This window comes from Euprymna scolopes, chromosome 20 (assembly GCF_053919585.1).
Source record: "Euprymna scolopes isolate OS-2025 chromosome 20, ASM5391958v1, whole genome shotgun sequence".
Taxonomy (NCBI): domain Eukaryota; kingdom Metazoa; phylum Mollusca; class Cephalopoda; order Sepiida; family Sepiolidae; genus Euprymna; species Euprymna scolopes.
In genome coordinates this window covers 86,526,090-86,539,807 of record NC_136501.1, presented here as the reverse complement: position 1 = coordinate 86,539,807, position 13,718 = coordinate 86,526,090, and the positions used below count along the sequence as shown (strand labels likewise).

The following is a 13,718-nucleotide window of genomic DNA, read 5'->3' as shown; positions in this document are numbered from 1 at the left end:
ACCCTATCAAAGGCCTTTGATATGTCAAGAGCAATTGCCCTAGAAAGGTTGCCTCTGTCGAGAGATTCGCTAATCCTATGAGATATAACTGTAAGCACATCTGCTGTAGATCTAGCAGAATGGAAACCATATTGAGTGTCACTAAGAAGGTTATTTTTGTTGAGATGGTTGATTACTTCTGTATTTAACACAGATTCCAGCAACTTACTCATGATGCACAGGAGACGTATTGGCCTGTACTGAGAGGGGGATGAACGATCACCTGAATTCTTAAATACAGTAGTAGTAAATTCTTAAAAGTGGTAGTAGGAAGGCAGGCTTGAACCTGTACCGCGGAGGAGGAAAAGAATGGGGTAAACACCTGACATCTATGCTGTTACGACCACCGCCAAACCGGAAGCGACATTTTTTTTAAATTAAGGCTAGACAATCTAAAGGAGAGGATAACTTTCAAAAATATCGGCTAAAAAAGTGACCCCCCGCCCTGTAGAAAAGTGCCTAGATATCAATATTTTTAGCCAATTTTTCGATATTTATCGTATGAAAGGTCGAACTTAAAAACGATACTGATGTTGTGAAAATCCGTCGCCTCTGTCAAAAGTTTTAGGCAGACATGCAAACATACTTACAAGCATAAATTTATATATTGGTAACTAAACATTTTCGACCCAAACTGATGAAAAAGCTTGCCTATCTCTGAATACCCTTTATGTAAAATTTCAAATGTTTAGACCAGAAATTGTTTGAGTAATTTGGAAGAGACCGCAGAGGTCAATTTTTTTTAACTTTGACCCCTTTTTTGACCCCTTATTATTTTGGGCTCAAATTAAGTTATTAAATTAGATCCATGTCCAAGGAACCAATATCTAAAATTTCAAGTGTTTAGACCCAAAATTATCGGTGGAGTTTGGTAGAGTTCTCAAAGGTCAAATCGTTGAACTTTGACCCCTTACCAGCCAAATTTCTTACCGAAAACCGATCACATCGATTTTCCCAAATCTCAGTACACTGTATATGAAATCTCGAGTCTGTAGACTAAAAATTAACAGAGTTATTGCGTAGGGAAATGTACGCAGACACACAAACACACAGACATGTTCACTTTTATAGATAGATAGATAGATAGATAGATAGATAGATAGATAGATAGATAGATATAAAAATTTGTTGTTCAGTCAATTACAAACACTAAACGTTCGTTATATGATTCATTTCCATTATCTTGTGTAAGATTGTTGATTTTAATTGTTATTCTGTTCTATTTCAAGACAGATACTAGGAAGCTCCACGACTACAAATCACTTTACCATTCCCGAGATGACACAAGCATTAATTCAAAGAATATGTCTCATCACGACAAACAGGTATTTCAAGGCAGATTTGCTTCAGTTGTTTTCATTATTGCATTGTCTATTGTTGTCACCATTTCTTTCCTGAAAGCTTGATATATATATACTAGCATTTCAGCCCGGCGTTGCCTAGGTGTTTGGAGGTGTATGCTAGGCAAAAAAAATTAAAAAAAACAACAAAAAAACGGTCAATTTTTTTTAACTTTGATCCCTATTATGACCCCTTAAAATTTATTGTTTTGGGCTCAAATCAACTTATTAAGTTAGATCCATGTTCAAGGAACCAATATCTAAAATTTCAAGTGTTTAGACCCAAAATTGTCGGAGGAGTTTGGTAGAGTTCTCAAAGGTCAAATCGTTGAACTTTGACCCCTTAAAAGACAAATTTCTGGCCGAAAACCAATCACATAGATTTTCCCAAATCTCAGTACACTGTATATGAAATTTCGAGTCTGTAGACTGAAAATTGTCAGAGTTATTGCGTAGGAAAATGTACACAGACACACAGACACACAGACACGTTTACTTTTATATATATATACTAGCAGGGGTGCCCGGCGTTGCTCGGGTGTTTGGAGGTGTATGCTGTGCAAAAAAAGCAAAAAAACAAAAAAAATGGTTAATTTTTTCAAACTTTGACCCCTATTATGACCCCTTAAAATTTATAGTTTCGGGCTCAAATCACTTTATTAAGTTAGATCCAGGTTCAAGGAACCTATATCTAAAATTTCAAGTGTCTAGACCCAAAATTGTCGGAGGAGTTTGGTAGAGTTCTTAAAGGTCAAATCGTTGAAATTTGACCCCTTAACAGCCAAATTTCTGGCTGACACCCGTCACATCGATTTTCCCAAATCTCAGTACCCGGTATTTCAAATTTCGAGTCTATAGACTAAAAATTGACAGAGTTATTGCGTAGGGAAATGTACACAGACAGACAGACACACAGATACGTTCACTTTTATAGATATAATAGATATATATATATATATATATATATATATATATATATATATATATATATATATATATATATATATTAATAAAAGTAATAACAATTTTTCCCTTAAAACTTCCTACAGTATAGGAACCAACAAGCCAATTCCTATGCAAAACTTCCACACTCACTATTCCAAACTCATACTGTGGCACATTTTTATACAAGAATATACATATTTCTTCATTTTTCAATAAACGTTATTTTTCCTCCTTGACTCACTCTCTCATCACCATAATCTCATAATAGTAGTAGCAAATATATTCCACCTCTTCAATTTTTAGTCCTCCTACAAAACTCTTAATCACCAGTTCTTTATTTAAAAGTAATACTTAGCTACAAGGCACTCGTAATTATTCCACTTACTAAATGCATTCGTTTCATACATATTACATTGACATGACATTTCAGAATATGGACCGCTCCTTTCAATTTTAAGCTCTGCAGAATGACGAAATGGCAATCAGACAAACACCCTAGTATTAGAACCAGTCGTTCTTCAATTGAGAGAATGCGATTTTCTGAACACATAAAAAGTCTTCATCAATATCAGTCACGTTACCTGCAACACAAAATTTACTTACAACAAAAAAAAACATAACTTATCGTTTTCACAAGTTCTCACTAATTCTTGCGGCTATAGTTTAGATTCAATCGGATTATCAATTTAACAGTTACTACACCACAATCCACCTGACTCATTACTATACCTTCATAAGTAAACATACACGTTGTTTATAACTGACCGAAAGTCAGTTTCTTCTGCTTCTCACTTTCTTAACATTTCTTCTTCACTTTCTTCTCCAGTAAAACCTTCGTCCTCTTTTTCTCTTTCGCTTTCTTTTTCTGCCTCATCTTCTTTCTTTTATTTTTCCCTTCTTTGTGTTCTTCTAATTATTATTTCTCCGCATCTTCAGCTTCTTCATTTATATATGTCTTCTCCTTCCTTTTACACTGTCTTCACTGGTGCTACCAGATCAAGCTGTCTATTGGCTTCCTGAAACGAAACGCACCTACATTGATGTTCCTTTTTTTGTTTTCTATTCTCTTTTGTAAAACTTAATTATGTTCTACAAAACCAAAAACACCCTTCCACCCCTTTTTTTCTTCCCCTATTTCCCGGTCCTGGATATGACCTTAAACTATATTCAGTGGTGAGGCCCCTGTTTGTGGGCTTTGGTGAGTGTGGAGCCACCCTTTAATTGCCATTGCTCCCAGATCCACCAGAGTGGTAGTACCTGTTAGGGTTCGAACTATGGGTTAAATAGAAACCGACTTGAAAACAACAAATCTATTCTATTAAAAAATTTTCTTCAAAATCTTTGGATTCGGCATTAAATAACCTGAAAAGGGTTGATATGCCGTAAAACAAAAACAACCAACCACCCAACACTGCCTTCATCTTCTTCTTTCTCGTCTTCGACTTTGATTTCTTTGGAGTCTCTCTCTCTCTCTCTCTCTCTCTATATATATATATATATATATATATATATATATATATATATATATATATATATATATATATATATATATATATATATATATATATATAAAACCATATATATACTCAAATAATATAAAATGCATGCTAAAATATAACTTAGTTCTGGATTATTTTTTCTTTACTAGAAGCCAATACTTATAAAATCCAAAAGCCACATTAGAGGATTCCAGATCTGGTAATTCCAAATCTTATGTTTGTTCCAGATCTGATTATTTGAAGTTATATAGTTGTTATGGGATTCCACATATGATAATTTTCCACCAAAAATTTGTTAAAGAATTGTTATAAAATTGTTATAGAATTGTTATAGAATTCCAGATCTGATATAGTTAAAGTCCTATATTTGTTCCAGATCTGATCATTTTAAGTTTTATCAATGTTATAGGATTTCAGATGTTAACATTTAATTCTTATGTTTGTTATAGGATTCCAGGTGTGAGAATAGACACAGGAAAGAATGCAACGAAGAAAAGAAAAAGAGTCAAAAAACAATTTATGTAAGTGGATTTTCTTTTTTATTTCATTAACTGACAACATGAGGTTATTCATTTTTTAATTACCCTTTTAAAAGGAAAATTTGTGAAATAATTATTTACTATGTCGAGTAATGATAAACAAAATTAAAGACATTTTTCTCTTTATTTCAATAATTAATATCTAATCTTTTTAGTTGAATTTTGTACACTTTCGTTTTTCATTTACACTTATAGAACACAACAAATGTACATCTTGCATATAAACAAATGTCGTTGATGATATATGAGGCATCAAAAAATATTTTTTTTAAGATTTTGGTATTTACAGGCTTGGAGGATAATCATGGAAGGAATAAATATATATTTTTTGATTTAATTATATATTTTTTGTTTAAAGTTTATCCTCGTCTGACATATGTCCCAAGTTGAGAGTTTCAGAAAGACTAAATGTTTTGGGCACTTTCTCAAGGAGAAAGAGTCTTGAAAATCAGCATTAAATGGCTCAAACATCAACCACATATAATTAGGTGCGAACGATATTCGCTAAAATTTTTTAACTGATAAATTTATGCATAACTTAATATTTTTTATAGGCATCACCACTCATCAAGGCCAAGAGGCCACTTGAGGATAAGGGTTAAAGAGTGTACAGTAGAAATTGGACAATATAGTAATCGTTAGTAATGGAGATTCAGTAAATTTGTTAACTTATATGGAACGGCTCATCAGAAACTTGTTTACATTAGACTTGAAGACAACCATATTGTAGTCAGCTGGAAAGCAGAAAAACAGAAGACAATTCCATAGGTGTGCAGTTCAAAGAAAGAAGCTTTGCTCATGGAATCTATGCTTAGGTTTAGGCAGAGATAAAGAGTGAGGGAAACTAGTGATAGTGTTTTCTGCTAGACTGGTGTTTCTTGTGAAAGTTTGGCGAGGGGGGACCATAGAATAGAGCTCAGCCGAGCACCTGCCATGAAAAAAATGATAAAGCAGAGACAAACTGGCAACATTTCTCCTGTGAGAAAGAGGTTTCAGGAAAGAGAAAAGGACATCTCCCACAAGGCCACAAAGTCTATTTTGAACCCTATCAAGGCAGGACAAGTCCTTTCTAGCAGCTCCTGCCCATATGTGGCAACAGTATTCCATCCTTGGACGTACCTGGCTCTTATATAGACAGAGAATTGCATCAGCAGTGAGATATCTACTGGATCGATAGAAGGATCCCATTTTTCCAGCGGCCTTGGCGACGGATTTAATGTATGTGTTCCATTTAAGATCAGGAGTAAAGGTCAAGCCCAGACACTTGTCAAAACATGAGGCCTCCCCAAGACGAGAGCCATTCATTTCAATTGATGCCAGATGGGGATCAGAGCGTTGATGATGTAAAGATAAAAGCTTGGTTTTAGATGCATTAAAAGTAACAAGCCACCTCTTTCCCCATTGTACCACTTGCTCAAGATCAGAGGAGAGAGAATCAGAGAGAACTTGGTCATTTACTGTCTTAGATGTGCTACCATAGATAGTAGTGTCATCAGCATAGATGTCTACAAATGATGTAAGGATGTGATTTGAAGATCATTAATATAGATCAGGAATAGAGTTGGGCCTAGGATGGACCCCTGAGGGACTCCAGCATTAATACTAAGAGCTTCTGATTTCTGCCCATCAATCACTACTCTTATGAACCTATCAGAGAAAAATGATTTAATAATTGAGAAGACATTTCCAGCTATACCATAGCTGGAGATCTTGTGAAGTAAACCTTTATGCCATACTCTATCAAAGGCCTTTCATATGTCAAGAGCAATTGCCCTAGAAAGGTAGTCTCTGTTGAGAGATTCGCTAATCCTATGAGATATAACTGTAAGAATGGAAACGAAGATATTTCCACTGTTTTTGCAAAATAATTGATTATGAACAAGTTTAAACTTTCATAGTTGTGGAAGGGATACAAAGTTCTCCTTGGAATGGTTAAATGACAAATAAGGAGATTTAGCGACAGATAGTGGAAATGGTCAAAAAAGAATTGATAGATTCAGGATTCCATGATGCGGCATCAGAGATAAAAAAAAAAAAATAATAAATAAATAGAGATTTTTTTTAAAAATACATGATCAACAATCTGAAGTCGTGGAAAACCTGGAGTTCGCTGCTAAAGGTGACGTCATATCATCTCACTTCTTCCTTGAGATCCTCAGACTGAACACCAACGACTACACTGAGCAAAATAGTGAAATTCTAGATCGACCAAATAGCAGCAGATAAACCGTATATTTGGCAGCAAAACTTAGCATCATGTGATACAAGTCAGAAGACTCAAATCTTGATGTCAGAGAACTGTGTCGACCACACTTCATCTAAAGTCTGACCTCTTAGCAACCCACTTGAGATTTTTGGGTGGGCTGCAGTAGAAAGAAACACTAGCAAAGCTGAGGGTAAACTAAAATAATTAAGTCTTTGGGGGTCTAAGTTGGGAGGCTATAACTGGACGGTTCCAAGTTCACTTTAAGGCTGTCATAAAATCTAAAGATAAATTAGAGTGAAATTGACAGAACAAATCGTAAAGACAACCTGACCCTTGTTTCACGTAAAAATTTCAACAAAATAAAACCATTTGAAACATGGAATTCATTTGCTATTCTACTTCTTTTCTGAGTATGGTAGTGAAAGACAGGATCAACCAGGCAATTAAATGCAAACCATACGTATGGTAGTAGCAGAAGAAGAATGACAGACACAGGTTGTTTGGTTAAAGACGAGGGTTCGCCTTTTATTTGCAAATGAAGCGGGAAATCGTGTGATCTGGATGCTGGTTGCCTGGAAGGTCGCTCATTACCAGAGGCTAAGGTCTGGAGGTCTAGAACAGGTACTCTAGACGTAGCATGGTTTAGGGTTGCTTGCTGGGTCTGGAACGATCGTCTAGGCGTCAGGGCGATCCGAAACGGGCAGTGGACACTGAAAATGAGATGGTCAATGTTAAGGAACGGACGACACTGAGAACGTAGGGTCAGTGTTAAGGAACGGATGGTCGGTAGGGAGCCAGGTGCAGGCAAGGTTCCAAACCAAAGGAGCAAGGTGCATGTAAGGTCACAGATCGGAGGAACGAAGTGAAGGCAAGGTTGCAGGCCGGAGCGGCAAGGTGCAAGCAAGGTTGCTGGCCAGAAGAGCGAGGTGCAAGTGAGGTTGCAGGCCAGAGGAGTGAGGTTGCAGAAGGAGCTGAAAGCACCAAGGCCTGGAAGGCTGCAGGAGTGAGCTGGACGCACTGGAGTGAGCTGGAGGCACCAAGGGCTGGTAAGGTTGTGGGAATGAGCAGCAAACTGCTGGAGTGAACTGGAACCACTGGAGACTGGGAGTGAAGTTCGCTGCTGGTGGGTCTCAGGAAACAAGCAGCAGTGAATCGCATTCGTAGGAAAACTTATTAGCCCTGATAAGGACTGGTTGTTTAGCCCTGATAAGGACTGTTTGAACTGCTGCTGAGACAGCTGGTGTCACTGGGAATCCTTCGGCTGGTGGGTTCGGTCAACATGACTGGTAGCGTCAACGTCGCCATTCCGGGAGCCTCCTCCTACCCCCGGCCGAAACTGGCTTGGTTGGGCCGAGGCTGGCTGTATTCATTTGTCCAACGTGATGTTAGAGGCGTCACTCCCAATAAGACAAACAAATGACTCTAATTGATTCTAGAACAAAATTTATGCAATCAAAAGTAGCTTGGGAGTTTGCTGATTCCATTTAAATTAATTTCGTCTAAAAAGTAAAAAGTCAATTGCCTGAATTATTGGTGTTTTGTTTGATATATTTGAATTCCGATGTAGTGAAGTCGAGGACAGAAAGGGAAGGTGAATGTATTCACAAAACCCAGATATTGTTCGTACGTTTAGCTCACGTTAACCTATTGCGTCCTTTGTTTAAAGGAAGGGAAGGCGAAGAGAAACAGCGGGGGTGGAGAAAGAAAGCAAAATGGAGGCGTAGATTTTGAAAGCGCAACACCACTGACCTTTCAACTTGCCTGACTACAATCCCCTTCAACTTCTTTGTGTGTGCAGTGGAAGAAGAGAACAACTGATTCAGCTGCAACACGAAAGATGAGCTAAAAATCAGAATCACCAAAGGTTTTGAAGACAATAACAAAAGTCTGTGACAGATTCTGAAGTCATCAAAGGTGGTTTCAACAAGTAAAATCAGCAGATAAGTCAAGTTATATTTAATGTTCTTTAAATATTTATTCATGGTGTTTGATCGTTTTTTTTGTTTTTATGGCATATCTACCCTTTTTCAGGTTATGTAATGCTGAATCCAGTCATTTTGGTAAAATTGTTATGTTTAAAGTTCTTCAAATATTTACTCATGTTGCAAACGTATGTGTTGTATATGAACAGTGAGATGAAGACTTGGTTAGCCATAGCTTTAGTGCTATCTTTAAGGGATGACTAAATCGAAAGATAGTAACGAAAACTTGTGACCGAATGCTCTTATCAAAATCAGGAGTGAAATTAATAGAACAAGTGATGAAGATAAACTAATTCATATTATTTTATTGGAATCCTTTGAGATCAGTAATTTGTGTAAAACAACAACAACTATGGAAGGCAGTAATTACTGGAGATACAGTTACGAGACAAAGCATTCCTATCCCGTTGCGACTAATCACCTGAAAAAGGCCAGAGGATGAGTTGGGCGAAACGTGGTGAAACGACAACTATGAAGCTGAGGATAACAATCCGCATAAAGTAATCCACGTTTAACGAATAAATCAACCGAAATAAAATTACTGTGTTATTTTTTTTTCTACAAAATAATTTTGCAAACGAACATGGTTCGCATCCTGGAGATCATTTTTTTTGTTTTGTTTTGTTTTTTTTGTTTTTTTTTTGTCATTTTATTTTTGACTTATCGCAATAATCTTTTTGTTTATCAGGTCAACGCACCCAGTTGCTATGGTTACTTCAGTTATCAAGAAGTTGTTCAGCAATTACAAGGAAGCATGAAGATTCTCAAAGTAATTAATTTATATATTTTATTTTGCAAAACAAAAAGTTTAACAAAACAAAATTAGGCACAAGGCCAATCAAAAAGGTGGGGATGGGGGGAGGCGCTATGGTCATCCTTGTCAGTGTACTTTTGCTTGTCTACGCTAATCCTAGCTAGAGTTCTCATTTACCATAATACCACAAACACATCACTTAAGATTCCCAAATCAAATTGTTTTTTTTATATATATACATTCCTTTACAGTTCTCTTCTTTTATTTTTTCAAATTTTCTCATCATTTTGGTTTTTCTGCGGATATATATATATATATATATGAATAAAAAAGAATACGAAAAGTATAAAAGCTTATAACTTTTCTTTATTCGTTTTCAATTGACGTGCAGGAATACAAAATAATATTGTGAAAAAAAATTAAAAAACTTTTATAAGTACATAATTTTCGACCAATCCTTCAGTCTTCATCGGTGTAGTGAAAGTATGAGGATGCACGGGGAAAAGGGGAATGGAAAAGGAAGGAAGCTCCATTATGTCCATTAATTCTATTTTCGATCCTTTCCTACTTTCGAATAACAGTCTTCTTCACTTCTGGCAGAAACTGGCTGATGTTATCACCATATTTATCATAAGTCCGAGTACTTTTCAATCCTTCAAGATTCATCGTCAGGGATAAATTAATTTTAAATGGTTTTGAACAATTTATAACTTTTTTTTCTCTTCATTGGTTAATTATTTATCCTTTTTTTCCATTGGTTAAAAATTATTATTTTAATAGTTTTGCAAATATTTCAGAATGCTATTAATTTTAACTCCAAATGATCCCTCCTATAAGTACTTAAAGCTAAAAAGAACTGGGGGAACCAATGCTGCTAACAGATAAAAAGAGTTGGCCAAAGGTCATAGCTTGTGGATTCATACAAATTTGTGTTTTACAAGCTGTACTTATCCGGTGTTGCCCAGGACGCAGTGAATTATTCTTTAATTTAAAATATGAGTTTGTAAAAATATGAACTCAGTGTTTTATTGTTCATAAACTTCCTATATGTCTGAAATATATTTTAAATTCAATAAAATAATTAAATTTAAATAAAATTAAAGTGAAACAAAATCATTAAGAGTAATATATACAGGGTGACAACCACCCACCCACCCAAAAAAACGGGCCCCGTGTACACTTTATGTGATATCTACATTATTTATTCACCGATTGCCCTTATTTTACCGGACATGGCAGAATCAACGACTGTGAGTACACCAATGGGAGCTGGGACAAAGAATACACTGTGTTAAATTTTACTACAAGACAGGCTCGTTTAAGAAAACCCAGGACAGTTTCATGTGTCAGCTCGAATGTGAAAAGGCTCCATCCAAAAGCAGAATTCAGAACTGGGTGGACCACTTTGAGAAGTATGGGACCGTGGAGAATCTCAACGCTGCCAGAGAGAACCGTCCAAGCCACTTGGGACGTCCCAAGAAGCGAACAGCCGAGCTGGTCGAAAGAGTGAGAGAGTCTCTCCAGCAGAGTCCGAAATGATCTGTGCATAACGAAGTCAGTCCCTCAGTATGTCCCGTGAGACTTGCAGGAGAGTGCTGGTGAATGATATCAGGGCTTACCCATACAGAATACAGACGCTGCAGACCCTTACAGCATCAGACAAGAAGTAGAGGAGGGCTATGGCAGTCAAGATGCTCAAGATACTCGAGGAGACACCAAGTTTCCTTAACCTCCTTTGGACCTCAGATGAAGCCCACTTCCATCTTGATGGAAAGGCGAACTCCAAGACAAATGTCTTGTGGAAGTCCTCCAGACACAATGAAGTAGCCGCCTAGCCCCTGCACTCTCCTAAGTGCACGGTGTAGGCTGCAATCTCAGCCAGAGGCATCATCGGACCAATCTTCCTCAAAGAATCTGGCGCAGCAGTGACAGTCACCAAGGAGCGGTATGTGGAGGTCCTCAAAACCTTAGTGAGCTCCAGACCATCTACCCGTCGCTCATGAGCAAGTTCTGGTTCCAGCAGGACGGAGCAAGTTCTCACACCTCAAATCTGTCCCGAGATTGGCTTAAAGAGAACTTCAGAAGCCGAGTGATCAGTCTCAAAACTGATTTTGAGTGGGCACCCCATAGCTCGGACCTAAGCCCCCCAGATTTTTTTCTTTGAGGCTATCTTAAGGGCAGAGTCTACGCAGGGAAACCCAGAACCATCACGGAACTCAAGGAAGCCATCAGGGAGGAGATGAGAGCCATTACCAATTTGGTCTGTAAGAACGTCATGGACAACTTCGTGCTGCTCCTCAAGAAATGCACGGAGCTAAATGGAGGCCATCTAGAACATATGCTGTAGAACAGAGAAAAAAAGGCCAAAGACCCTAGTGTTTTGATGTTATGTTTTGAATATAATTAACTAGTTATGACCAAAGTTTCATTTCATTCAGACAAAACACTAAGAAACGAGGTCTAATTAGAGTTGGGGCCCGTTTTTTTTGGGGGGGGGGGTCACCCTGTATGTATGTATGTATGTATGTATGTATGTATATATATATATATATATAGAGAGAGAGAGAGAGATTAGATGAATTGTTTTTCTTTTTAATGAAAAAGAAAGTGTTATTCTTGCAATCATTTAATACTAAATGTTTTGTTAAGAAGCCGACAAACCTCGGATCTTGAATTTCTTTTTCAACTAATCGTGTCTTTTTCTAGCCCCAAGATGAAATCATTTCAACTTGTAAGAGGAATAAAGAAGATAAATAGCAAGTCTGACAACCGCCACTGCTTGAAATGAATTAGAAAAGAAATCCTTCACTTTAAATAAAAATCAACAGTTGTTTTTTTTTCTTTAGTTTTATTAATGATAATAATTTACATATGAAAAGTGAGTTTACTGACGTCATAATATTTGGTTTAATGTCTATTTATTAATAATAATAATTACATATGAAAAATTAAGTTACTGACGTCATCAATGTTTAATGTCCATTTTCATGCTGGCATTCATTTGACATCCATCATAACTTATCTCTGCTCAGGTCTTCATTTTTTCAGATTTCCCTTAAGTCCATTTTTATTACTTCCTCATTTACTCATTTTTTTTTTTTTTTACACTAGTTTTAAAATAATTACTTAAAAATAAAAATCGGCAAGAGGGATAACTCGTACTTTCGATTGAAAAATATAATAGGAGTTTTCTACCTTATTTTATACCATCAAAGAAAAAAGTTCCACAAAGTTTTTAATGTTATTAAATTTAATTAAATGTTCTTACAATTAGAAACGAAGTTATTAATATTTTATGCTTTTTTTTTTGTTTCAACAGCATACATCAGAAAAGAAATTATATTGAAACTGATGCGCACTATAAAGAATAAAAGCTGGGAACATTTGAACTTTTGTGTTTTGCTTCTTTACTGCTTATTCGACAAACGAGTCATCACTTATCAAGGCTAAAAGCCATTTGAGAATAAAGCTTAATGAGATGAATGGATGATGAATATTATGAGAGGGTAGAAAACGGTGAATGGAATAAAAAATTTACTTATAAGAATGGTTTATGAGAAATGTTGACATTCAATTTGAAGGTGAGTATGTGGACCTTGGGCATGCCAGGTTCAAATCCAGTCAGTTTCATAAGTACATTCACATAATTTCTCCTGGAAGTGGATGTTCATCTGTCCGAATGACGAGGATCATCTGGATGGATGATGGATGACATGTTGAATTGTGAAGCAAGAGTTGCACAATCTCTAACCACTTCTCTCCTGAGTCAGTACTGCTTGATTCCAGTTGCAAAGAAAAATCCACGATGATTGGGAGCAATGCCGAGATAAGCAGAGTGCACATAAAGCATCTAGTATTCCTAAATATTGACCCATATTAGTACTGACGAGGTTCAACAATGCTTAACTTTGGTGATCTAACAAGAACCAGTGTATCCACGTGATTATGCCACATATCTTGTAAGTACCTGATTCGTGAAAGAACAGAAGAAACCAATACTAGAAACAGAATTAAACCAATCAAGGGTCGTACCCTGCGGATTCATTCAGATTTTTGTTTTATTTGATGTACTTATTCAGTGTTGCTCGGGATGCAATAAATTATATTAGTTTTTAATTTTTTGCATATTTTAAAACTTTAGATAGATAACTTCTATTATATTCTAAGGAATGATTGAAAGTATTATTTTTGGGTAGGAAACAATTCTGAAAATCAAGCATTTTGATATTCATTTATTCTCTAAATATATTCAGGATGTCATTTAGAATGTAAGTGAAATTGAGGGAATGTCTATTATTTGTTTTCTTAAATGCAGTTTCGTATGTTGAAAGTATTAGAATTGAAAAAATGAAATAATAAACAGTAACATAAAAATAATTATATCTGTTAAGGAAGTTACACAGTGGTATGAGGG

General features: G+C 36.2%; 1 protein-coding gene across 1 annotated transcript in view; it reads left to right on the top strand.

Annotated features, from left to right (window-relative positions):
• The window catches only part of LOC145241526 (uncharacterized), a 30,717-nt gene extending 18,024 nt beyond the window's left edge, over positions 1-12,693 (top strand). Inside the window, exons 4-7 of the mRNA XM_080104570.1 lie at positions 1,269-1,364; positions 4,273-4,344; positions 9,239-9,319; positions 12,624-12,693. Of these exons, the coding sequence (XP_079960696.1) occupies positions 1,269-1,364; positions 4,273-4,344; positions 9,239-9,319; positions 12,624-12,650 (276 nt within the window). The 3' untranslated portion in view covers positions 12,651-12,693. The remainder of the gene's footprint in view (positions 1-1,268; positions 1,365-4,272; positions 4,345-9,238; positions 9,320-12,623) is intronic.
• Positions 12,694-13,718: the final 1,025 nt, after the last annotated feature.